Source organism: Wyeomyia smithii, chromosome 2 (genome assembly GCF_029784165.1).
Source record: "Wyeomyia smithii strain HCP4-BCI-WySm-NY-G18 chromosome 2, ASM2978416v1, whole genome shotgun sequence".
NCBI lineage: Eukaryota > Metazoa > Arthropoda > Insecta > Diptera > Culicidae > Wyeomyia > Wyeomyia smithii.
The window spans coordinates 37,253,485-37,281,261 of record NC_073695.1 but is presented as its reverse complement, the minus strand read 5'-3'; the positions used below and the strand labels follow the sequence as shown (position 1 = coordinate 37,281,261).

The 27,777-nt window shown below is 36.6% G+C and overlaps 1 protein-coding gene across 1 annotated transcript; it reads left to right on the top strand.

Annotated features, from left to right (window-relative positions):
• Positions 1–213: 213 nt before the first annotated feature.
• Positions 214–27,561, top strand: LOC129723120 (novel acetylcholine receptor chaperone). The gene is made up of 4 exons (XM_055677100.1): positions 214–1,111; positions 17,907–18,045; positions 25,847–25,998; positions 26,062–27,561. The coding sequence occupies exons 1-4, from the start codon at positions 941–943 to the stop codon at positions 26,125–26,127; spliced, it is 528 nt and encodes a 175-aa protein (XP_055533075.1). The 5' UTR covers positions 214–940; the 3' UTR covers positions 26,128–27,561.
• The last annotated feature ends 216 nt before the right edge of the window (positions 27,562–27,777 follow it).

The window sequence follows — 27,777 nt, the reverse complement described above, 5'->3', positions numbered from 1 at the left end:
ACGCACATACACATTTGCGACAGCAGAACATCAACCACCACCCTGGAGCAGGACACACACTCACACGGAGAGACTTTACTCTCATTACTGTACTCTGTTCGCGAGAGGAAACACAAATCGGTGAGCGCGTACACAGCAAGCGGGAGGAAAATTGCCACCCATTGGGCGCACTACACTGCCACACTCTCTTTTCGCAGGTTATCGTCTGCTGCGAATCGGTCGGCAGTGTGATGTAGAGTTCGGAACGAGAAACACGACCGTCGAGTGGTTGTTGGTTGCAGAGTCCACGACCAAGCCAAAGCGATAAACCTGCCACCTCGTAGAATCAAGATTGCTTTTTTTCACAGTGTTATCCTAACTAACCAGACAGGATACAATCTTCAGTCAGCCACCTCCCCTCGTGTTGCGCGTAGATGGAAGCAAAAAACTTCGGTCTGTAGCATATAAGTTTTTAGAATATCGATTTTTTTACATGTAGTGTGATAAAAGTGTCCATTCTTCGGATTTGTTTCCCGCAGCTGTTTTTGAAAAAGAGTTTCTGTGCCGCAAACGTGTCTATAATTATAACGGGATCATTCTCCCGGCATTGAACGTAAGTGTAGTGATATTGGCCTCTGTCGAGATTAATTTCGCAAGTGATCAAGTGGGGTGGAAGATTAAAAATAAATAACGAGAGGAAAATCGATCAGTCGACACGGGGAAGACATAAATCATGTGCAGTAGGGAGGCGAAGGTATCGAAATGAGGGATGCCTAACTGGAACTGCGTGTAGGAAGCAATGTCGAGGGCAACACATCACTGTGATTTTTAATTCATCTGAACAAAAAAATTCAAACAACTAAGTAAAACGTTACAAAACAGTAAAAAGTGCTTTTTTCACTCGCGTTTCACCGCTCTGCTACTCACGTTTTCCGTATTAGTACATACAAGAAAAGCCGCCATGACGACCACCGGTGCCCCACAGGCGACAACACCCACCAGCATCCAGAACACTCAACGGATGGGCTCGATAGTGCTGAAAAGTCTGTCCATTCTGCTAGGGTTGTTTTTCATATTTATCGGCTTGATGAAACTCACACCGCACATCAGCAAGGAATTGCACCGGGATCTGGTGAGTTTAATCCAGGGTTGTATTGAAAAGCTTTAGCACCCAATAATTGAGTCTTGTGTGTTAGTGTGACCGACGCGTGTCTGACGATACCCTTTATCCTTTTCATTTTATGGTACCGTTTTTTTTTTCTTGATTACATTAGAGCTATGCTGAATCGCAGAGTGAATATTTTACGGAAAAGCAATTTCCTGCTTTCCACGAGGTGTGTTATTTAATTAGGCCGTCCCGTGATTCCGCCTCTCGCTCTTGAAACTAAAGCGGAATAAATTATATTTTGTGACGTGTGGGTTGATGCATCGCAAAGCAAAGTAAACGGATTAGTTGCTGGGTTTATCATATAAAAAACGCTTTTGCACATAATCAAACTCTGGAGTATCCATTACTCGAGAGGTAAGATAAATGATGAATGTTAATCGCGTGTTAACCAATGCAAACGGGACATTTTCATCTGTGGAAGATTTGGTATCTGCCGTCAGAAGTTGGCATATTACTCAAATGGAAATCTTATGCAATCGAATTCAATTGCTGGACTGCCGAACATTTGCAACGTTTCGTTTGCCTTAGTGCTTGGGCAAAGTGTATACTGAGCGTTGGTCCTTTTTCTTAATTTTCACAGATTCAAAGCCTAATTATTTTGTTGTACCATTCAGTTTAACCATTGTTGTATCATTTAGTTTCTGTTTAGTGCTTTCGTTTATTTATTATTGTTCAAAAAGTTTGAAACCATTTCCTCGAAGAGAAGAAGCTCTATAAATTTGTATCATGAATGTTTATGTTAAGTTTACGGTTTGTTTGGCTCGTGTTTACCAATAACAAAACAAATGCTGTCAGATTCCATACCAAAAAAATGCTGAGTGTAGCTTCGTTTAAGCAGAGGCCATGTTTTTGTCACATATCGGCACAAAAATTTGTTTTTATCATGGTTGAACAGATTTTAACGATCGTCAAAGTACCAGCCATATTTTTCTATTTCTTTATGATCACAATTCTTTTGTTGAATTTATATGTTTTCTGACTTAACAAGTATCAAACACATAATGCGGGCATTATAATCGGTACTTGTAGTTCTTATGCGAAGTTTAGCAAAGCACTCACAAATCGATGATTATTATACGACGTATTATACGAATATATTGTGCGGCGAAGCACTACTGTAAAGACTAATGAGACATACGTTTGGATATTGACAACGTGGCTTAGATTTTGAACGAAGACACAAGTGTGCAGTCAAACCAAACCAAGCGATAAAACCATCACTGTTTAAATGATATCGTTCTTTATGAAAAGTAGATTATTATTTTATACATCATTTAAAAAAAAAGTTGAAGAAGTTGTGCATGAGACTCGGCCGCAACTCTCTCTAAAGATAATCTTGTATCAATATCTCTATGTCAGTGAGTTTGGTCCAACACTAATGAAATAACTCTCTGAAAACAGTGTGGCGACCCGAAGAGATTCAAAATGATAACTAGGGTCAACTTACGGCTTCTGAATATTATCCCAGCTTCGGAAATATTCGTATTAGGTGCCCCATCTCAGATTTCAAAATGATGTTTGGAGTTGATCTCTGGTCTCTGGGCATCATTTTGATTCCGGAAAGACTAATATTCGATGCTATTTGGCTTTGTTTCTATCTCTGATTAGTCGAAATCAGCGTTCAAAACAAGGTCCTACATTTTTCAATAGTACAAAAGTTAGCATCATAAAAATCACAATTTTCGGCATTTTATAGGACGCGCTACTAATTTTCCAATTAGGTATTGGAAATTGAACAAATTTCATGATTTTTTTTTTTGTATGAAACCCACTGCGACCAGTATAGTTTTTTTTATCTTTTGTAGCATTGTTCGGACGTTTTTCGGATATTTTTCAGGATGCTGCTATCGTTAAAGCAATGCAAGCAGTAATCAATACTGATGATTTTGGTACTGACTAGGTTAATGCAAATATGAACTGAACGATTCACTATCATGAATCCGGCCATTCAAAAACATCGTCGAATCAATAACAATTAATAAGACATTGGATTTGTTTAAAACATTTTGCATTTAACGACGACTCTGGTTTTATTCATATGCATTCGGTTCCACGTTACTGGCACCAGCGTCAGTAAATTCTGTTGCAAAAAGGCTCACTATTGGCTGTTTCGGTTGCTGACGATGATTAGGGATGCACTAGCCTTTGATACGCACCGACTCGCGAAAGTAACCAGCGGTTTTCTGAGCGCCCCGAAACTGACCGAAGGCTACCGAAACACTATGATTTTGTGTGTATAACGGGGGTTACCGTTACACATGTGAGGGAACTCACTGACCGTGCTGACTCGATGATTGCTCGTGTTGGCACATCCGTTGGCTCCAATTCTGTAGCAACAACAAGCTCGAGTTTATGCAAGGAGCTTAAAAAAATGACTGATTTTTAAAAAATCTCTTTTTGTTTTTAAAATGAACTTTTTTCAGTGTAGGATGTTAAATTCGATTTGTCTATTGTTTTTAATTAAAAAATGAGATAATTCCCCAAAAATCATTCATTGACCACTTTTCTCTATCTCTTGTTATTATTCAAGTACCTATATCGATTGATAAAAAAAGCGTCAGGCTTTTTAAATGATAAATTTCTGAAACAAAAACAAGGATTTAAAGTTGCTTGGTTTAGTACAGCCTACACACCCACAAAGCTCAATTGAATTTTAAGAGGGTGCCGCCAACATCTGCTCGAGTTGGTGCAGAACCGGTCAAAAGGGACACAGAGAAATGGTGCAATAGAGTAACGATGGTATTTTGACCAGCTTTTCAGGAAGTGATTGTACAGTTTATTAAAAACATGATTTTTTCAACATAAATACCTCCTCTATCATACCATTGCTAAGAGTTAAGTGTCTATTTTGACAAACAATTTAGTGAAAAATATACAAGAAATATCAAAATTCATACGAAGTACTAAAAAGCAAGTCTATAGACCTACCTATATTTAGAGCCGTATGTGGAAATTATTTGGGATTAATTAAACTTTAGATCATCATAGATCCTTTTAGAGAAGAAATAGTGGATATGACGAGCACATCTTTCTACCGTGCTTTTTCGCAATGTTAGGCATTTGAACATTAAAAAATCGGACTCATAGTGTTTCTACATTCATTCTTAACCAACTTAATATTGTTAAATGTAATAAATTTCTTCTATTGTTAAATGTAATGTAATTTCTTCGTTCAGCATGCAACGGCGAAATGGTAAACAAGGAGCTGTCAAACTACTATTTTAACTTTCTTCAACTTATTAGAGTATAAAAACTGTTTCTATGGTATTTTATTGATGTTACTACAACAATAAATTGTTTAAAAAACATACCTATTTGTAACAATAGCTTTCAGAAGATGACTTAAATATTACCACTTTCTTTCGATATACAAATAAGTAAACAAAGTGAGTTGCACTTTCAAAAGCCTTTTTTGAACAGGATCAGTTTTTCCCGAATTTTGTAGAAAACTGTTTAGATTCGTAAAAAACCGCTTCCCTCCTGTTTTTTTTTCACTCAGAAGCATGAAAATAGTAATTTACCAAAGCTAATACTTTTTGCTAAAAGGTTGCCGTCAATCGCCGAAGTTTCTGTTGCTGTCGTTAACGTGAATATAACAGCTCTTGAAATATTTTAGTCGCTATTAAAAGTTAATGTTTTTAACAAAGCCGTGTTGGTGTTGAGATATTCTGAGTTTAGTGGCTACGTAGAATTTATCATGAATGGAAAGTTCGAGCGTTTTAGCGAAACAACAGAGAATCAAGTCGGTCTGTAGTAAGTAATGTCGTGAGTTTTTCCGGCTCTGTGAATAGGCGTGACATGACAGTAGAGATTTTCTATGCTACCAGGAAAAGACCTTCTGATAGAGACAGGTTGTAAATATGGCAAAGGTACCGGTAATGCAAGTACCTCCGAGCAGTGCTAAATGAATGCGGGGAGTAGTTTGTCCGAGCCAGGGCCTTTAGACGTGTCAAGAGATATCAACGCGGTGGTAACCTCAGTTGTGGTAATAGTTGGACGTGCCAGGCAGAGCTGCGAAATTTCGAAACAACAAAATGAATATCACACAACAGCAATTTCATTCTCTCAGGTTGAGACTGATATTGAGTGCCACCCGTGTCGATTCTCGTTGGAAATCATGTCAGTGAAAAAAATGAAATTGTCTAGAAACATAATGAATATATATGATCTGAGCCAATCCAATGCATGAAGTCCGTGAAGTAAATAAGCATCTACATTCTCAAACACATAAACATCGCTAAAACAACACAGGGCGTGCGAAATCGCAGTAGTCAGTATAACCACTGTCAACCGATTGAACCTGAAAATAATTTTATCGTGCTGACATCGATATTCACAGCCTTCAATTTCAACTGATTCTGTTGCTGACAGTGAAAATTCGCAGCTCTGGTGCCAGGTGTAGGGTAATCGTTCCTATATTCATCTCAGAACCTATATTCATCTCATCACGTCTTTTTGATCGATTTATCGTCAAGATTTTTCATATTTTCAACGTAAAACTTTCAACCACTTGACAAAATCGAGAAGCAAATAGATTTACTTTCAAAAATTTCTAGAAATTTGACGGTAAATTGGACAAATGAGAGAAAAAAGATGAATATAGGTGCAGCAAGATGTTGAGATAAATAATTGAACGATTAACCCATATCGTACGACGGCAAGGAGTTTTGCGGGACACAGACGAAGGGTTAGCGTTATACACCGATATGAAAAAAAGCGGCAAAAAGTTCGACAGAAACTTCAACTTTGTTACTGGTAGTGCCCTCATAGGGCAATACTGACGGTACCGAATGTGTGCTTTTTCTACTTTTGAAGAAGCGCCAGAAAAAGGATGAATCCGCCTTAGCCTTGCTTTCGATTCGGAAGATGTAGTTCTTACGCGGATTCCAGAATTTCTTTACTTGGATTCCGGAATTTACGCTTTTTCTAGGCGGATTCCTGAATTTACGCGGTTATTTTTTACGCGGCACGTATCCCCCCGTAAAAAGTGACTTTAATGTACTTGCAATACGGACAGTATAGTACGGCTGCAACCCACATCTTTATGCCTGTTTCATGTAGAATTAAGCTGTGAAAAAATTGGTAAAACTGAATATTTCAACTTAGAAATTCTCGATCTGGGGCCTATTTTCGAAAAGCGTAATTTCGACCGCTTTGAGGTACTATTTTCCAAAGTCCGATTGAGCTTAAATTTTTTTGACGACATTTTTCGATAAGACAAAACTTTTCAGTCTTATCGCTAAACGACATTCGAAGGTCATTTTTTTTTTTACACATCTGATTGACACCCTAGATATACCCAGAGGAAGATATGTGAGTAGAGAATGTTGTGAGCTAAAAGAACTGTCAAACTGACAAAAGGTAACACCATATTGAGGAGTATTGTAATCAAGTAAAAAAGATCCTCTCTTCTTTTGATCTGATTATCTTTTCTAACGTTAATTGATGAATTGTGAATGTTTGAAAATTGCATTATCGCAGGGATTTTTAATCAGGGGTTAACCTTTTCATGGTTAAAAAGAATGATCAATCAAATAATCAAACATAAACATAAAATCTAATATCTACTTCCACAATTTTTATTTTTCGGCTGGGCTTTTGTCGCCCTCACCGATACAACGAGATGAATGGAGAAGTCAGTCAACATTGAATTTTGACACGGGATCTAGCACACTTGGATATGTAACCTAGCTGCCAAATTCATTTTTGCCTTTCTCCTAGAAAGGTATAGCAATCACTTGCAAAACCGAAAGTATAAAGGTGCTCCAAAGGGTCGAATGGCATATATCACTCGACTCAGCCCGACGAGCTGAGCATTTTCTGTATGTGTGTGTGTGTGTGTGTGTGTGTGTGTGTGTGTGTGTGTGTGTGTGTGTATGTGCAGATTTTTATTCTCACTCACTTTTCTCAGAGATGGCTGGACCGATTTTCATGGAATTAATTGCAAATGAAAGGTCTTGTTGTCCCATAAGACCCTATTCAATTTCATTGTAATCAGATTTTTAGTTTCGAGGTTATGTATCAAATAGTAAAAATCATAAAACATCATTATCTCGAAAACTACACAACCGATTTGAACAAAATTGGTCTCAAAAAACGGGCTACCTGGAAAACCCTTAAGTTTTGAATTTTATAAAGATTGAACATGTGGTTCAGAAGTTATTTAAAGAAACGTGTTCTGGAAAGTGTCTAATCTCACTCATGTTTCTCAGAGATGGCCGAGCCGATTTTCATAAAATCAGTGTCAAATGGAAGGTCTAGTTGCCCCATAAGACCCTATTGATTTGTTTTGCAATCGGACTATTAGTTTGCCTGTTATGTTTAAAAATGTGAAATCCAGCTATGCGAAGGAACATATTCCGATGACTACTTGGACTCACTCACTTTTCTCAGAGAAGGCTAACCCGATTTCCACAAAATTAGTGTCAAATGGATGGTCTAGCTGCCTCAGAAGACCCTATTGAATTTTGCTGTAATCGAACTGTAACTTCATCTGTAATGTACCGACTTGTGAAAATCACGAAACTTCATTATCTCAGAAACTACACAACCGATTAGATCAATATTGATATCAGATGAGCGGGCTAGTTAAGGGTTAACTGATGAATTATGATTGAAAACGTGGTTTCGAAGTTTGGCTGCCCTATACGTTCCCATTTCATTTGATTATAATCGAACTTAAGCAACTGTTATGTATCAAATTGTTAACAATACAACGAAAGTCTATTATCTCCAAGAGTACATGACTTATTTGAACATTACTAGTGTCATACGAACGAGTCATCTCTCAAACTCACAAATAACAAACTTCATAACAATTTGATATGTGGCTCAAAAGTTATGGGAAGAAAAGGAATTCAAAGACTATTTAAAACTATACCTGCTTTGATCGATATATGTGGCCTTAACATAATTTAAGTGTGGTATCGTACTATTTTAACGTTTCAAATTCATTGATTCCTTGCGATGTGTTTAAAGTCTGCAAATGCTTAACCAATCGGCCATAGGATATGATCAAAGTCAAATAACAACTCGTTTGAAATGATTGGTTTTAATCGAAATGACAACATCCTCGACTGTTGGCTTGTGTACATCGCTTTAATTCTAAATATATTTATATTGAGTGGTATTCGGTCATTTTCAGCAGATTTTCTGGCATCAATCTGACACCGGAAATACCCATATTGGGAGGTATTTAGTTATTTAGGTTGTTTTCCAAAAATTAAAGTGGTCGTCTTTAAATTCAAAATGGTGTCCAGGGTCAATGTTTGGTTTCTATGCATCATCACGTTTACGGAAATATCCATATTGAGTATTATTTGGTCATTTCCCACTGTTGCCTAGAAGTTGCCATTTATCAATTTAATATGGTGCCTGAGGTCAATTGTTAGCTCATTGCATCATTCTGGTTCCAGAGATACTCATATTGGATAGTATTTTAGGCTTTTTTCACAAACCAGTAGTCGCAATCTTGTATTTCAAAATGGTGTTTAGGATACTGGTTAAAGAAAAACTCATATTGGGTGATATTTGGTCACTTTGGACTGTTTTTCAGAAGCCGAAAGTAGTCATTTGGACTTTAAAATTGCCTGTGAAATCAATTTCTGTCATCTGGGCGTAATTCTGGTTCCGAAAACATTCATATTGAATGCTTTTTGGTCATTTCCGGCTGTTTGCCAGACACCGGAAGTCACCATCTTGAAATTCAAGACTGTGTCTGTGATCAATTTTTAGCTTCTGTGCATCTTTCTGGTTCCAGAAATACTCATATTCAATGGGAATCGTCCATTTCAGGCTGTTTTCCAGAAACCGGAAGTTGCCATCTTAAAATTCAAAATGTTGTCTGAAGTCGATTTGTGGCTCCAGTGCATCATTACGGTTCCGGAAATACCCATATTGGGTGGTATTTGGTCGTTTGCGCTGGTTTTCCGACACCGGAAGTCGCCATTTTGGATTTCATAATGGCATTTGGAGACAATTTCTGGATTTTGAACGGCATACTGATTAAAGAAAAACTCATATTGGGTGGTATTTGGTCATTTTCAGCTGTTTTCAGAAACCGGAAGTCGCCATCTTATAATTTAAAATGCTATCTGTGGTCGATTTTAGCTCCTGTGTGTTATTCTAGATCCGGATATTATTATATTGGGTGGAAATCGGCCATTTTTGGATGTTTTCGAGAAACCGGAAGTTGCCATCTTACAATCCAAAATGTTGTCTGAGGTCGATTATGGAACATATTTGTTACCACTGAAAACATTCACCTGCCAATATGGGTCCATTTAGTTGATTAGTTCGCGAGATGTGCAGAAATTTGTGGAGAAACATGTACTTCCAGAAGAGGGAGGGGCGTCGAACCATTATGGACAAATTTGTTACCTATAAAAACATTCACCTACCAAATTTGGTTGTATTTTTTTGATTGGTTCTTGAACTGAGTGAAATTTGTGTTTCATTTTTGTTGGACCCCTCCTTTATAGAAGAGGGATTCGGGTGTCAAACCATTATGTACATATTTGTTACCACTAAAAACATTTATCTGCCAAATTTTGTTCCATTTGGTTGATTAGTTCTCGAGATGTGCACAAATTTGTGTTTCATCTAACTATTATGGACATATTAGTTACCCCTTAAAACATCCACATGCTAAATTCGGTTTCGTTTGCTTGGTTTGTTCTTGAGTTGTGCTGAAATTTATGTTTCATTTGTATGGGACCCCTCCCTTCCAGAAGAGGAAGGGATCTCAAACTATCATAGGAACCTTTATCGGCACCAAAAACCCCTACATAGAAATTTTCACGTCGATCGGTTCGGTAGATTACGAGCCTATATGGATCAGACAGACAGACAGACCGGACTGCATTTTTATATGTATAGATTACAACATCAATATTTTAGAACCTAAAGAGTGAATATACATTTATTGGATTGAAGCGTTCATGTAAATATGTTTTTACAAATAAAAAATTGAATGAGAAAGGCTGGGTCTGACCGCTAGGTGGATTAATTTAGGTTTTTTCCTTAGCACGCCTCTCTTTCTTTGAGTATTTCTAATATGAACTTGCGGAGTGAATAGTAGCAAAATTGGCACTTTTTTTCTTATTTCGTTATTCACAGGGTGTTAGGAAGGTGACTTAAAATCCTTTAACGGGTGATAGTGGAACCGAATTGAGCCAGCTTTCATACTTCTTGTGCTAGTAGAGCTCGTTAAAGGCTATTATAACCGAAAACTGAAAAAGTGAAAAACTCTGCAGTAGTTATATTTGGCTATATTTTTTTTCATCGAACAGGGTCCTCTATCACCCTTTGAAGGATTTTAAATCAACTCCCTAAAACCCTGTGTATATCTTTTTAAAGCATTGTAGGAACTCCGAATGACCGGAAATTCGAACAAGTACACAGGACTCGGAAATAGTTGCATCATTCACTAATTCATTTCACTAATCATCATCAACACTAATTCATGTATGCATCACTACAGCAAATCTAAGGTAGTGTTTTAGTTACTAACACATAAACCATTTCCGAGACTTAAAAATTCGAAGTCGGCTCTCAATGGTGGACACCGCTAACAGAAAATTTAGCGACGCTAAACGCTAAGCCGCTAAACGGAAAAATTTAGCTCGATAATTGCTAAACGCTAAACGCTGAACCCCAATCGCTAACTTATTAATATGTAAATAGTCACACCGCTATACTCATTGCTCGTGTTTTGTATGTTTTGGACCACTTTGATAATTTGTGGTAAAACAAACGAGAACAATTACTTCTTAGAGCTATTTACAATAAGAGGTTCACAAAACAGTGATCATACTTGATTTTGTGAAAACAAGGAGTAACTAAAGCTATTCAGCTAGCATTTGAAATGAATTCCGCTAACCGCTACCTGAATAGCTCACCGCTAACTGAATAGCGATTAGCGATAAGCGACTTGGCGGAATGGTGCCCACCCCTGTCGGCCCTACAATGTATGACCTTAGAAGGGATTCAAAAAATCCCAGATTACAAAACACTCAGTCAGACCACATGATGCAACTGCGTTGAACTACTGAAATAAAGAAAAAATGTAAAATGCAAATAACAAAATCTTTTGAATTCTTCAATCTTGACAAGAATTATGCTTCGCGTGTATCAGCGAGAAATTGAAATAGTACCTCAAAAACATCTTCAATGTAGAATAACATGCTCAATCATCAGGTTACTGCCAACTTGTCAACCGCAGGCAATTCCCCTGGGCTCGGAAGCTTGTATAAATTGTTTTACAAAACATCTTTGAAAAGGAAAAATAATGTAAAATATTGAATAATTAATAGAGGTTCATTTCACAAACCGTCGGTTTCATTCGAAACTGGTACTACCAAAATAAGTTGTGTTCAGCCAATTCCGAACAAAACCGACGATTTGTCCGATTTTTCCTAATCATAAGTCATTCATCAACCGATTTTTTTTTTATTTCGGAGATAATTATCTTCACCAAACGCATTGTTTCAAACTACCAAAATAAACAAACAACCCGATCGTGAAATCAAACATTTTCGGCAGTATTTTTACTACACCTTCCATTCTTACCTTTTCTCTGCCATTGCGGGGCGGGGAATCCGTTCAATCTCCTCTAGTAAAACCCATTTCGCGATCGCGACAAGACGTTGGCCGTCTGGAGTAGATAAATTGATAAATTCATATTTCATAAAGTGCCCCACGAACTGCTGCGAACACTTGCTGGCGACGGTACGGTCGAGGTGTTACCAAACGGAATGCACCGGCAGGCGATGCCAGCGTTTATTTTTAAGTAAATTTCTCTCAAGATTGCGTTTTTCTCTCTATCTCTTAAATTCTAAAGATTCTCCTTCAAGTATGAGGTGACACACTGACCATCCTTTGCTCCCTGACCGCTCATTGGCGTGTCCGGCAGCAGCCTGTCCGTCAAGATCGTGGTCATCGGAATATGAGCGAAAAAGACATGGCAGGCCGCCGGCACAACACTTGGCTCTCCCCGTGGACTGTAGGCCCAAAATAGCGACGCGACCTGGCCCTCATCAGCGGCGGGAATTTTTCGACCGATAAAGTTAAAATATTTATCGGATAGAAGAAAAATTGTTCTATTCAATTATCGGTATGATATGAATGCACTGTTATGTGAGTAGGTTTTCATCAATGAAATGAGATGAATGTTCTTTCATCGAGATTTAACTAGTTTGTATCATTTATTCTGGTTGGCTTTTGAACAAGATTGTTGTGTTATATTATAATTCTCTTTGAGCTTTGCTGAACGAAGTCAAACTGACCTTGCCTCTACTACATGCCGTTGCCACTGATTCGAGCGCGTGTAAGCGACTGAGGGTGGGGAAACCTAAAATTGTTATGAAAATTTAAAATTAAACCTGTATGAGAACATTTTCGATTGAAACCTAACGGCACAGAGGCGAGTTTGTTGCATTGTTTTGAAAATTTCTGCCCAATTTGTTGGCAGGGGTTTGATATTATTGCTTGTTTTCCGTTATTTAAGGCCGTAACGCTCAGTCATTTTTCAATGGATCGTTAAAATTACGACTGGCGTCCCCGCCAGCAACTGGCACAGGGATGATTCAAATTCTCTAGGGAATAAAGATTTATTGCATATACTGCAAATTCATAGCATGATGAAGTCTTGAGATAAAAATTTTCCAACCCATATTTTAGAATGAATTTCTAAATGACCAAACAAAACTATAATAGAATCGATATTCAAATTTAAAGTTTGTGTTTCGTTCTCGGTTTTTTGTTTACCAAAGGGGAATTTCTCGCAAGAGAAAGTTACTACAGCAAACCTACATAGTGATACGAGTACGTTGAAATTGTATGAGTATGTGCAGTTTTAATAAAATAGTATTTTTAGCTGCCTACTGCTCAAAACGGCCACATCTTGACATTGACACTGTTATTGTTTATGCTGTTCCGCAATTTTTAATGCAATGATTCAAAGTTATTTCATTCTATAAATATTTCTAACTAATTTTTACTACGCTCACTACTTCGTAAATGCCAAAAGGAATGCTCATTAAGGTACGAAAAAAGTAAATACTTAAACGATCTCTTTTTTGATTTGATTTCGCTACAATTTACTTAACTCAAATTGTAAAAAATATTACAGGGTATCACCGTTAAAGTGATACACCTTATTTATGCCATAAAATTAAAACAGATGAATATTTCATCTCGGTTTTTTTACTATCATGGTAGAGAAAAAAAGTTACAGTTGAATCTGTTAAGTTAAAATATTGCACCTTTGCATTTGATTACGGCCCGCGATCATTCTTCAAAATTATCACAAGCCACACGCACGACTTCGATCGGCATCTAGGGGCAGGACACTATTGACATATTGCGAAATATTTCCAATATTCAATATTACAAAGTATTTATCATTGCATTTTTTGGGCACCTCTATATCTATATCATAGTTCATTGACGTTATATCATCGTTGGATGGGTGTCAATGTGACCGATAAAGATAGTACACTTCATTAATTTTCACAGCCCTGTCGATGAATAGCAGTGGCAACTTTCCTCTGTTGGATATTGCTCCCCAAACCATCACAGCTGAAGCCTTCTGGAATCGTTCCACTCCTCTATCATCAGCTGGAATACCACCAAGACATGCTCCATATACACGATCATTCTGTTCCTTTAACGTAAACTATTTTTGATCTGAAAAAATATGTTGTGAGCAGCGTGCGTCTTCAGTAGCAGATCTGGCAACCCTGTCGGTAATCTTTCAACAAGATAATCCGTGAATCTTTTGTTTCTTGAAAGCTTTATCCGGTTTCCGCCTTGGGGACAGCCATGTCAGTATTATCGAATCGTGTGATGGTCCTGTACACGAATATTCTGCTCAAATTCAGATGTGACAACTTCCTTCTGGTCTGTATGATGCCCATTCCAGCAAGATACAAAACCTTAATACAAACACAGCTGATTAACGGGTAGGCCTGCCGATGCGAAAAGAGGCTCGGTGATATCCTATATAAAAGATATTTTGACGTAGGACTACGTCTAACCGCACTATATCGAGATACAAACAAGATACAAGATTTCAAACGGTGATACTGATGTAACCACATGATGGATTTCCATAATCAATATGTCGTTGGATTGATAAAATGATGGACAATTTTGTGATTCCTCAGTTATCATTATCATTTCATTGTTAAACAGTGAAAATTTCATAAAAGTTTCAAGGTCAAATTTTCATGAACAATGAACCAATCACATGCAAGCACGCCTGGCACAGACTTCATGAGTAGACACCAACTGCTTGCTGTAATATCCTGTATAGCAGTGGCAAAAAAATTGACAGAATCTCCTCGTCCCAATAGGTCAACCAACGACGCACAGTGGGACGTGCTGGGTTAACGCGTAGGTATCGTTTTTCGAACTGGAACACAATCGAATTGCCGTTTGATTTGTTTATTTGAATTATCTTTTTGTTTCGTATAGTAACAAATATCAGAATTCAATATGATCATTCAGGTGCCGCAAAATACGCTGCGCCACCGGGGACAACAAAATTCTGTACGTGTCGGTAGAGGCAGGTAGCAGGGTATATAAATTAGGTTCATTGTACAGATGAAATGTGTTGTTTGTTGAACTCTACACTGTGTTTTTCTCATGTCCATTGTAAATTTTCTGTATATTACATTGTTGTTTAAAAACTATAATTCTTTATCGTTATTTTCTCCATGAACTTGTAACTGCAGGAAAATTTTATTATGTGACATCTTTGCCGCTTGGTGATCGGAGAGTTAAACATCTTTCACAATACAAATAAATATTGTTAAATTTCTACTAAATCGTACTCAATTTAGGTCTGTATAGAAGCTTGCCTTTTCGCGTATTGAAGAAAATTGACTGTATTAGAACGAATGGCATTCATCAATGTTAAAGAGAATATTTTTTCTTCTAAAATAGAGTGCTGTGTTTTGCCAAACACGACACGGCAGAATTTTCCTGTTTCCAAGATTTAACCATGCCAAAAGTGACCGGTTCTCTTTTCATGACTTTTTTTCATAAATATTTCCACCAATGAACTAGTTTTAGTTCCAAGTCGTTTGAGGTGTCGCTTTATGAATTAAGGCTGACGACCCAGATACTTGATATTACTACCCGAGTAATTAGAGGCTTAGTACTGCTTAGATCATGATCATTATATTACCGGCACATGTTCCGGTCATATTTCAGGAACCGTTTTACCGATACCGGTCATCCGCTTCGGCAACATAAAGAACCAAAATACCCTTCTTTTGGAGGATGTTAAGCTTTAATTGGTTGAAATAATCAAGAAAACTAAGAAATGTGATTAAACATAATCGCTCGTTTTTAGCACATGTGTGCCAAAATCTAGCCAAAAATAAAACGAGCTCAAATCAAACAGAGCCTCAAAGGGAATTATAAAACTATTGTAGTCCTATGTCAACCTATGTGTCTTGGATACCACCCTCCTATGTGTCTTGGATACCACCCTCCTACTATTTTTTCCAAATTTATAAAAAGCTCTTTACATGAAACGTTTTTTCATTAATATACTTTAAATAAAATAGCCAGGGCTTCAATTTACATGTGTTTTTACTTCCGAAAATCAATTCAGTTGCGAATCCATTTTAAAGTCAGACATTTGAGGATAATTATCGGCTCTCTTCATTGAAAAGAAAAAAAAACCATTGGAAAAATCTCCAATATCATCTTCGATGGAATAACATTCCATTCTGGTTCCATACTTGTGCAAGCTGTGGATAGTTTGGAACTCATAAGCTACATACTAAAAAGTACTGGATTGCATCTGAGATGCGGCCGCATTATTGCGTATCTCTAAAAATATCTTCATAAATCGATTATTTTTCCCTCCGGAATTCAATCATAATAAAATTGATGATCGATTGTTGCAAAAAGTTCGTGAATAGGATGAGAGATGACTGAGTTGTAAGCGCTCATAATGCGATCGTGAAGTGCAGATCACGTCAGCATCTTCTACGCCTGCTTATATGTCCAGGGACTTGAGGTGTGTTTTTGATGTACGTCTTATAATTACGTGCGATTTTATAATTTTGTTTATGCAATAGCAATTTGTATTTCATTAGTCATTAGTCATAAAGTTAGTTTAAAATTGGTATCTATTCCTAGTACATGTTATTACAGGTTCATAGAACACAATACGATCGTAGTGTAAACTTCTCTTTTCCCGATATCCAATTATCCATCGCTATATCTTTGATCGGACTCTGATCACGCTAATGCACGCCTACTACTATGTATAACTATCCATTAACCAACAGTCCATCTGACGCGATCAGATTGTCAGATACTGACGAAAAGTAATAGAATGAAGAGTACCGGAATCCGAGTCGCAGCAATGATGGGTGTATTTATAAACGTTTGCAAATCGCTTTTGTACGACCGTAGAGCTATTTAAAATGGATCGAATCATAGTAAACCTACCGGGCGGGTTTCCGAAATCGATTCGTTTGAGTTTCACTTTCTTGGATTTGTTCGATATGATGATCTGTGTTTTTTTTTCTTCGTATTGTTACCTCACAGACAGCTCCGCTTATCCGTCCAGGAAATTCGTTGAACTTGAAGACTCTCTCCCGTCACCCAACTCCAAAAATAGAATTTTAGTCTCAAATTGCTGATGAAACGAAAAAAAAAAACAGAAGAGACGCAGCTGCCAGCATAACAGTCGGGACGGGAAATTCGATGAGAAGTGACGTGGGGTAGGTTCAAGGTGGACGCTTCGTGTCTCAAGTCATTACGAGCAAATAAGGGGTTAGCATAGGTTCATTACAGGAACGTTAAAATGCTGATCTAACTTCGTTGATATTTGTTGTTGAGCTCATAAAATGGTAGAGGAAATTTATATACTCTTGGGACATAGTCCAACAGTACGGAACCTTCTTGAAAGAATTCTAAATTATTCATCGGTCTGACAGTTTATGATTACTGAGGAAATATGTAATGGCACCAGTGTCCCCAATGTTGAAACAAAATCTCACGTAAACAAACATGATCTGATGCCACTGTGTTAGCAGTCGAAACATATCAATGGTGAAGTGCGAACTTCTTCGAAGTCTATAAAACATTTAGATGCTCTTATTGAAAGCTGCAAATATAAACAAACACGCTGGCAGCCGGCAGAGGCAAAATCACGTGCTCTGCGCGTACTGTTAGTGATACGCATCAACGTTAGTCATCGTTGCGCATACGCGTGAAAAGAAAGAAACCAGAGTGAGAGCAAAACGTCCCATGTAAGAAGGCAAATCAGCGAATATTCGCGTGTTGACCCTGGTCAGCTGAGCAAGCAGTCTTACAACGCCACCGACGCACACCGAAGTACGATGACATCGATTAGTGGCACAAAACCACTTAGTGTAGTTGAGTTTTGTAATGTTAAAAATAAATTATACTTTGCCTGGATTGTTGAATCAGCCGGTGTGGTGGAAGCGTTTGGTATTTTATTGTTTTTAAACAACCGAGCGTTCTCCATCGATTTAAGTTATCATCACAGTTTCCCTTTTCCGATAGATCACCATGAAAGATCGATGAGATTCAAACCCACGTTGAAACAAGCCATATGCCCTGTTTATTCTCGCGAATAACTGTTCTCGATTGCTCTTTTTTTAGCCAAATTTATAATCGACCATCAGTCACGTTCGATTTAAACAAGATTTCGTGTACTGCAAGCATCAATAACCGTTTTTTTTCTCTGTTTTTGCTTCTCTCATTACAGCGAAGAAATTACGTCAAATATGCCAAAGTGTTTCCGTTTTCCTCCCTATTCGACTTTAAACTGCCCTCGAAATGGTATCGCCGGTCGGTCGGAGGACTGGAGGTGTTCTGCGGCCTAGCGATGGTGCTCATTCCCAGCCGTAAGTTTTGTGTCCCTAAAGTGTATTCGATGAAAATTGTTACAAAATGAATAGCGCGGTTTTCACTGAAGTATCAAAGTTAATGGAAAATATTTCATGCTTGACATCGTCAGTAAAATACTACATTCATCAACATTACACATGATTATACTATACAGGGTAGCGGATGGCTTCGGCATTGGTGTTCTTCGGCAGGTTTTCTGCAGCAATCTTATGTCAAAGCCGTCCGCTACCCTACTTATTATATAACTTATTGCGTAAAAACACAAGAATAATTGAGAATAATTTCCAAAAATTTGACAAACAATGTGTTCTGGTCATCTTTAGTTTTTTTTTTCAATGATGCTCAATTAAATTTTTCTGGTATTATACAATTCTTCTAGTATTAACGAAACGTCTCGTCTAATTTTACACATCTTATAATCTTTTTTGTATGGGGTAAGCGTTCCGTGTAAAATAAGTGTGAATAAAGCGTGTAATTTTGAGAAACCGTGAAAAACTAGCTGTATTAATTCGAGAAATCGTGTAAAATAAAACCTATTTTTTTAAAAAACTGTACAAAAAGGCGCCTAAAAAATACAGTACAAAAAAATTAGGTGTATTCAGGTTGAACGAGACTGAGAATGAAGACAAAGTAAAGCGAACATTCATGAATGACGTAACATTCGGGGGTTGGTTTGCATTTTTGTGACGAAATGTGGCGAGGGGAAGAGTAAGAGATCAAGCCAAGCTTTATTTTTTTAGTTTTTTTTTGGCCTTCCTCCGTTTTCAGGCATTTTGTTTGCTCAATTCGAGATAATTTTTACCTCTTTTTATTTTTAAAACATTGAATAAGGATAATCATTTTTACTTTTACTGGCCTTTAAGAGCATTTAAAACGCAATTCTGAACTAAATTACCTTTGCTCAATTTGTTTTCTCACAATTCTAAGCTCAATCTGGAATTCTGAGCTCAATTTGAAATTATTATCAGTGTTCCCTTTTTCTGGTATTTCAAGCATTTATTCCCTGCTCTAGTTCTCTTTGCGGCTTTTTCACAATTCCGAGGCTAGTTTGAAATAATTATTTTTACCTAATCTAACCTTCACAAAGCTTTTTTAAAAATTTTGCGTTCAATTTGAGATCATTTTCTCTCTTGTACTATTCAGTGTATTTTCCTTGCAATTCAGAGTTTAATTCGGAATTATTTCTTAAGCCTTTAGAAAGGGATCATTTTCAGTCCTGTTCCAGCTGCTAGAATCTAGAAGCGTCCCAAAACGTTTAAACTTTGACTGAATATAATAGTGGTCAGTCTAAAGGCCTAAATGTTATATTATAAATTTCCAGAATTTACACCAAAAATCGTGAATTTTTCTGAAAACTGATATATGACTACTTTCGACCTGAGACGGAAAACGTGATTATAATGAGGTCGATATCTTGTACCGTTTTCGAGTTATTGAAGAAAGCAACCCGCGTAAAAAAACGACCATATTTTGTTTGGTTTCTCCAAACGTTTTTTAGTTTGTTTCTGGCAATTTCTGGTTTTGTTTTAGAAAAAAAAATTTCTATATTATAAACTCACTTTTTTTTTCTTTTCTCTTCGATCGTTTCCGCTATTTCGAATACCTTGTTCACATTATTATATCATTTTATATCGTGTATCTTGATATCTGAATCCATACATCTAGTTTCCACGGGAAATTTGATGTATTACATTTCATTTCAAGATTAGTGATATCACATGATATTCGCTGTAGTGTGAACGATCTAGAATGTACAAAGCGCGTTGTGGTCAATTAGGATTATTTTCAGCTGTACCCTTTCCAGGCCTTGAGAAGCGTTTTTTCGCCATTCTAATTTTTTATCGATCTTACCATTTTTGCGCTATTCTCAACTCATTTCATGTTTACTTTTTTCCGTCACTTTGGACTCAATTTAAACTACCATCATTTCTTTTGGCTTTCAGCAATTGGGTTGTTTAGCTATATCAGTTTTTATGTCATCTAAAAGAGCTGCATTTTCTAAGCAAAACGTGATTTTCAAAAAAATTTTTATCGTTGTCCTTCAATTTTTAAATCACGAATTAAAACTGCTCGAAATCTGTTCGAAATCGCTACAATGACAGTTCGCCCATATACCAACTGTCATTGTAGCGATTTGAAGCGATTTTTATTGTTCATTTAAAAATCGAAGGACAATGATATAAAATTTTAAAACACTCTATTACCTGATATATGTATAAAAATCAAAAACCCGTGAGTAACTTAACAACCCATTTTGAAACTTTCTTGATTGTTTTCAGTTTTGCCCTTTTCTAGCCTTTAAAAGCATTGTTGCGCTATTCTTTGGTCATTTTAGTATCTTTTCTACTAATTCATTTTGAGTAATAACTTTTTGCTGACCTAAAAGTGTTTTTTTTTCTCGCAATTCAGGGCTCAATGTGAGGAAAAATTCGGTCTTTGGGAATTTGGGATCATTTTTATTTCTGCCACTTAAACGCTTGTTTTGTCTTTTAAACGTTTTTTTCTGTCCTTTAAACGTGTTTTCAACTATTCTTAAATAAGTCTAGATTTTTGACGTAGAACTACGTCTTACTGTAGTTTGCTGCGGAATGTGTAACGAAAATGTACCCTTCTAAAATGCGTATTATGCTACTATCACTAAATAGATTCTAAGCGCCAAAGTCTTGATCAAAAGGTGAAAGGCTGCTTGTGGTATACTTACTTTACTTTTGCGGCGACATACCGATTACACTGTGCTACAAATGGAAAGAAATGCAAGAACTTCTGAAGTGACCTAGTGTAGGTTGTAGGTCTTGTTGAGTGTAACATTCGCTCATACTAGAAATTTTCCAAACACCCCCAAAATCTGAAGTTATGGTCAAAATACGGTTTTTTGGACCTCAGCGCATATAATATTTTTTAACTCAGTCATTTGTCAACCGATATTCAGTTTTAGAAAGAGGACAAATAGAGCTTTCAAAATATATACAGGTTTGTTCTAATATCAATAAAACATGTTAAGTTATTTGAGTTTATATCTAATTTTATAGACTTTTTCACGCAATTTTTCAATTTAATTTTAAATTTGCCGTCTATTTTTGTAAGAAACATACCACAAATGCACTATAATTTCAAATGAATATTCAATTCCGAATCAAATGAAAGCAGTTTTGTGGAAATCGGTTGATATTTGGCTAAGTCATATGTTTTGTAAAGAAAACCAAAATTTTTGGCTTCTATCGCACATTTATTTCACGGTGCTACAAATGATGAAAAAATGCAATAACTTTTAATGTGACTTAGTGTGGGTTGTAGCTTTAGTCAAATGTTACTTGCGCATTTACTTGAAGTTTTTCAAGTGCCCCGAAAATTATAATTTATGTTCAAAACCCTGTTTTTTACCTTAGCTCACATTTTTATGTTCAATACGGTTATTTTTCAACCGATTTTTTATATTTTGGCTGTTTTGGAAAGGCAAAAAGTAGAGCATTTGAAACATATAAATATGTCTAAAAAGTTTACCTATATGTGATGAATAGTTTTTAAATAAATAAGATGGTTTATGATATTTTCGAATTTTTCCAAATTTATTCGCAATTTTTCACACATCTTTGTAATGATGGAGCTTCAATTGCTGTAAAATTTGGAGAGTTCTTTTTAGTACCAAACGAAAACAATAGGTGTTGTTAGTGAAAATATGTTATAATTATGCTGAGAAATGATTTGATGAAATCTAAGTATATGGTGGAAAACATCAAGATATGACTTGATCAGCTAAATTATAACAGATTTTCATAAACAACACTTACTGTTTTCGTTTGGCACTAAATGTACTTTTCAAATTCTACAGCAATTACAGCTCGTTCATTACGAAAATGTGTAAAAAATTGCGAATAAATTTGGGAAATTTTTAAAATAACATAAACTATTTTATTTATTTTAAAACTATTCATCACATATAGATAAAATTTGAAAAAATCATCTTATTTTATTGAATTTATATCATCTAATTTCATTCAAAACTATTCATCACATATAGGTAAACTCTTTAGACATATTTATATTTTTCAAGAGTTCTCTTTTTCACCTTTCCAAAACAGCCAAAATATAAAAAAAAGGTTGAAAAATAACTGAATTAAACATAAAAATATGAGCTAAGGTAAAAAACAGGGTTTTGACCATAACTAATAATTTCTGGGGTATTTGAAAATCTTCAAGTAAACGCGCAAGTAACATTTGACTAAAGCTACAATCCACACTAAGTCACATCAAAAGTTCTTGCATTTTTTCATCATTTGTAGCACCGTGAAATAATTGCGCGATAGAAACTAAAAATTCTGGTTTTTCTTAAAAAATATATAACTTAGCCAAATACCAACCGATTTTTACAAAACTACTTTCAATTGATTCGGAATTGAATAAACTTTTAAAATTATAGTATATGTGTGGTATGCTTCTCACAAAAATAGACAGAAAATTAAACTGAAAAATTGTGTGAAAAAGTCTAAATAATTAGATTTAAGCTCAAATAACTCAACATGTTTTATTGATATTAGAACAAACCTGTATATATTTTGAAAGCTCTATTTGTCTTCTTTCTAAAACTGCTTTAATATTGAAAATCGGTTGATAAATGACTGAGTTAAAAAAAATTATATGCGCTGAAGTCCAAAAAATCGTATTTTGACCATAACTTCAGATTTCGAGGGTGTTTGGAAATTTCTAGTATGAGCGAATGTTACACTCAACAAGACCTACAATCTACACTAGGTCACTTCAGAAGTTCTAAATCGCTGTAATACAGTGTTATCGACCCAGTGTCGAATCCAGAATACATCGCCATATCACTTGATCTTGGGCTTCAACCCTTCAGTCGCCTCTAACACCTAATACACGGGCATTCTCGTCGACAGCACACATTCAACGAGTGTGGGGTATGCCCTGAAGTCGACGGCCTCTATCGGAATTCCTGCTAAATATATTTCTTGCCGATCGCTCTTCCGGCATTCTAGCTACATGCCAAGTCCACTGTAGCCTGCCGTGTACTATCCGCTTGATTATATCCGCCGATTTGTATGCCTAATACACTTCATGGTTCATGCGTCTGCGCCAAACACCATTTTCAGTTTGCCACCAAGAATAGACCGCAAGATGCTACGCTTAATAACGCCAAGTGCTTGCCGAACAGTTTTTTTCAGTGGCCATGCTTCATGGCCATAGAGAATCAGTGTTTTGTAGTGCTAGTTTTGTACTTGTTTGCTGGCTGCGGGACCTCTGCTGGTTACGCAATCCGTAGAAGGTCTTGTTTGCGGCCGCTGTATGCCTTTTTATCTCATGTTTTACTTCATTGCCGCACGTCGCCAATGTAACCAGGTTAACAAATTCGTCGACTACTTCAAATGACTCCTCATCTATCACCAGCGCAGAACCAAAATCCGACGGGATACCACGCTCTCTACCAGCCACCACCTACCCCGTTTTGGCAGAGTTTATGACAAGCCCAATTCTCGCAGCTTACCTCTTGAGAAGTCCAAAGGCCTCATCCACCGCTCTGCGGTTAATACCAATGATGTTGTGAGACTTCGTCATGATGGTGCCGCTTCTCTGCACGCCAGCCCTCCGTATAGCACCTTCCAATGCGATGTCAATGTGACGTGAAATTCGGACTCAATTCAGGATCACTTTTTATTTATGACTGTCAGTCCTTTAAACGTTTCTTCACTATTCTTTACTAAGTTTAAGTTTTTGACGTAGAACTACGTCTTACTAACCTGCGTTTCAAACCATCAAACGTCACAAAAGTGTCCGATATCTCACCGGCCACCTTGACGCTTGATTTGAAACCATCAAGGATGGCACGAATTAGTCTAGTTAGTTTTGAGGGAAAACCGTGCTTTCGCATTATCTGCCATAACCTATTTCTCCTAACTAAGTCATACACTGCCTTGAAGTCTATGAACAGATGCTGAACCTGCAAGTTGAATTCTCAAAATTTATTGATTTGTCGCAAGGAAATCATTTGGTTCGGTCAATATCATCTATTTACCAATTAGCACCAAACTCGACTGCTTTTACACCGCTGCTGTTGTAGATGTGGTACTTGAATGAAGTATCCGCAATAGGATCTACTGCCCGGAATTCACGTTCTCGAGTTTTTGGCCACCATCGCCATAGCTGCGACCTACACATTCACCTTTGGCACCTCTTTAGCCAGCGTACCGGTTCGAGTAGAGTCCTTACATTCCAACTACCGAGTTTTCAATAATCGTTGTCCTTTTTCAATCGCATAGGTCCAATGAACCGCAAAATAATCAGCATGGGAGTTGTGGTATAATAGAGAACAGGGCGGTTCAGTGTAGAATCGTATGTACCTTGTGCGGTTTTAAATGCAGGCATTGTTATTTTCACTTAAATGATCTTGAACACTAATGTCTTAATGGATAGGTGAAGTTTTCCCTAATATTTTAGTATAATAATAAGTATATGTTTTCAATTTAAAACCAGTTAGAAAATGTACTAGAAATCAAAAGACCGTTCACCGTTCACGAGTCCACTTTCTGTTCGCGATGTGTACTTACGACCCCTGTTGTGAGTAGCTCCGCCATTTTTCCCGAAACTGTCAAAGCAAAGTCTGTGTCCAATTACCAGAAAGGTCAAATTTCGACAGTGGAATGTCAGCACAGGCTTGGAAAGAGGCCAATTAAAGCAGAGAGCAGGAGAACAGCACTCTCAGCCACCCAACAGTACGCTGTGTTGATTCATCTTTTTTTTATTTTTAGAGTTTTCTAGCCTTTGGAAACGTTTCATCGCCATTCTGAGCACAATTTTGAATAATATAGTTTTTTTTTACATTTTTTAATACTCTGTACTCAACCTGGGGTCCGCTTTGGCTTTTTTCCACATCCCTGAGCTTAATTTCGATTTGTTTTTCGACTTCCATCACTTGCCTTTTTCTGACCTTTAAAATTGTTTAAAGCACGTCTCCTGACTCAATTTGGAGAATCATTTTCGTTTATAATCTTTTTCATCATCTATGACTTTTCGCAATTTTTTCTAACCTGCAAAAACGCTTATTTCTCGATATTTCTATTTTTACTATTTTCTTTTTTTTTTACTTTTCAACTTACTTAGTTCAACTTAAGACCATTTTGAAGTTTGTTCTTTTAGATGCGGCATTTGGAAGTGTTTTTTCACTATTTTTGGCACCCATTTTTTGGTATTCAAACAAGGTTTTTTGCTATTCTCCAATTTGGGATCTTTTTTTCCCTTTGTTGGTAATTGAAATGGTTGATTGCTATTTTATACAGCAAACCTTTATTTTTCGAAAGGATTTTTTTGCCATTCTGAGCCCAATTCGGGATCGTTCTCTAGTTTGACATTTTTCTCTCAATTTGGGATCATTTTCCTATAAAACCTCAGCAGTTTTTTAGCTAAATTATTTTATTTTTTTCTTATTTTAGCCACGCCTTTGTTCAATTTATATCATTCTCTCCGTTTCACTAGACGCAAAGACATTTTACTGGTACAAAAAATGTAAAAATCACTATTGGAAAATGACATCTTGTGTGATAGCTTGCACTGCCCATCCTTTTTCAAATCTTAACTAGCATAGAGAAAAAATAGCCTCCTAAACACGTCCTAAATGTTTAGCTCAAAACCATATGTATGGAAAAAATATAAATTATTAAGATGTTTCAAACGTTGTTTGGCTTTTCTGATATCTTAGCATCAAACAGATTTATTAAAGAAAAATAACAGTTTATAAAAATATATTCTTATTCCTTATAAACAAGAAAATTTATCCTATATTTATTTCAGACAAGGTTAAAAACGTGGCCAACGTTACGCTGTTGATGTTGATGTTTCTAGCCGTATATTCGCATTACATGGTTAGTGATCCATTCGAGCGATGCGGACCGGCTTTGGTATTTACCTTCATGTTGATCGGTCGGCTAGTAATATGGTATCAGGTAAGACCGGCCGCCATAATCATCCCTAGAGCTATCCAGCTGAATAATGGTTCTCAATTGCAGGCCAGCAGACGGGAATCTCTGCTCGCGGCAGAAAAGGTTACCAGCAATGGCATTAAGCAGGACTAAACGGGACAATGTATGCAATCTCTGATCTCATCAAAACAGCAGACGATACATTGGATGCACGAGCGAAACAAACTAGCATACGGATCTTAGCTATGCTACCGTTCCGGACAATGGCGAAGGACAATTATGAAAATCGGCAGTTTGTGTTTCTCCTGTTGGCGTACATTCACACTCCACCTTTCCGGACTATTATCATCTAAGCGATTAGACTATTATCATAAAAACATGCTTCACATAGAATGGGGTCGTAGGTTTTCGTTAACAAGATCATGATAGAAATTAACGATAATTCACGCTTTCAAACTATAAATTCTTACAAATGTTAGTATGAAAATATCCTCATAAAGAAGCTAGTCTAGGTACTTAAAAAAAGTGTCTGTGAAACATCAAAAGCATGATATAATTATTTGACATGATGGTTTTACTTAGTTAATTTATTTTATACAAATTCCTGTCGAAGAAATATCGCCATATTCTAAGTGAAGCAAGTTTTATACAAAGATTCGAACGTTAGGTGAAAATTCTTTTAACGACCAGATCAGAGCTGGAATACTCTGCCTTTCGTTTTCAATTTCAGAACTATTAATCTACAAATGTTTCTTTCGGAATCCTCTAGACCAAATCCTAATAAAGTTGATCGCAATGACAGATAGAAACAAAAACAAAACAAAGTGTTTGTTTACTTATGGTCAAATGTGTTCAAACGCTGTTCAAGCTGCAAAACCCAGCGGGACATCTCTAGTCAGTTGTACAATTTCTTAACTTATTTTAAATAATTTCAAAACGTCTCTGCAGTTCACGCAAACTAAAGCAGTTTTCTCGTTCATGTCCTCGCGAAACAGTAGAGCAAGAATAGATATCAATCAGCCATTACCTTATCTATTTTCACGATAAGCTTGAAAGACTTCAGCAAAACGTTTCAGTTCTTGCGGATAATAATTTATACAGCACTGAGTTAAGAACATTTATCAAGCGTATAAGAGTATCACATTGCTAAGTATCATAATTACTGCACTTTTTCAAGTAGTAACGTACTGTAACATCATGCAAACTTGATTCTGTAGATTAACGGACGAATACCATTACTAACATAATTATTGTATTCGCAGAATAACTTGTAGGCAGCACAAGAAATAATTCACGTTTTAAATAAGAAAGAGTAAAAGACAAATTTTAGTCCACAAAAAAAACCAATGCACCTTCGTTGTATGAAACAAAAACATAAAAAACCAGCTAAGCGAAAGTTGTTAAAATTGTAGACCAGCACACCGAAGCCAGCTAATAAAAATAACAGCTGTTCAACCAAGAAAACATAAGATCTATAGTAAAATAGTGCAACCGATAAGCAAGCAACAACTACAACAATATTCAAACCATATTACAAGTTTATATGAAGAGTAAACGAATAAACTAAATCACAAAAGATTGATTCAATCCACTATTTGTTGTTTAGCCGAAAATTATTTCCTTATAAAAAAGGCCACGTCAAAGATAAAAGCACAGACTAACAGACATAACACTTCGAGCAAATTCCCAATCAAATCATCGTCTGCAGTTAGCAGTGCACGTACTGCGTCCTTTATTTCGTTTTTGACAGTTGCGCTAGCGTACGTGCATGTGTCCAATTAGGAATCACAAAAAATGTGTAAG

Excerpts from the sequence above, each read along its gene's own strand:
- LOC129723120 (XM_055677100.1), top strand. The coding sequence starts at position 941 with ATGACGACCACCGGTGCCCCACAGGCGACAACACCCACCAGCATCCAG. Across the intron at positions 18,046-25,846 it reads GATGGTGCTCATTCCCAGCC|ACAAGGTTAAAAACGTGGCC; the intron begins GTAAGTTTTGTG and ends TATTTATTTCAG. Across the intron at positions 25,999-26,061 it reads GGCTAGTAATATGGTATCAG|GCCAGCAGACGGGAATCTCT; the intron begins GTAAGACCGGCC and ends TCTCAATTGCAG.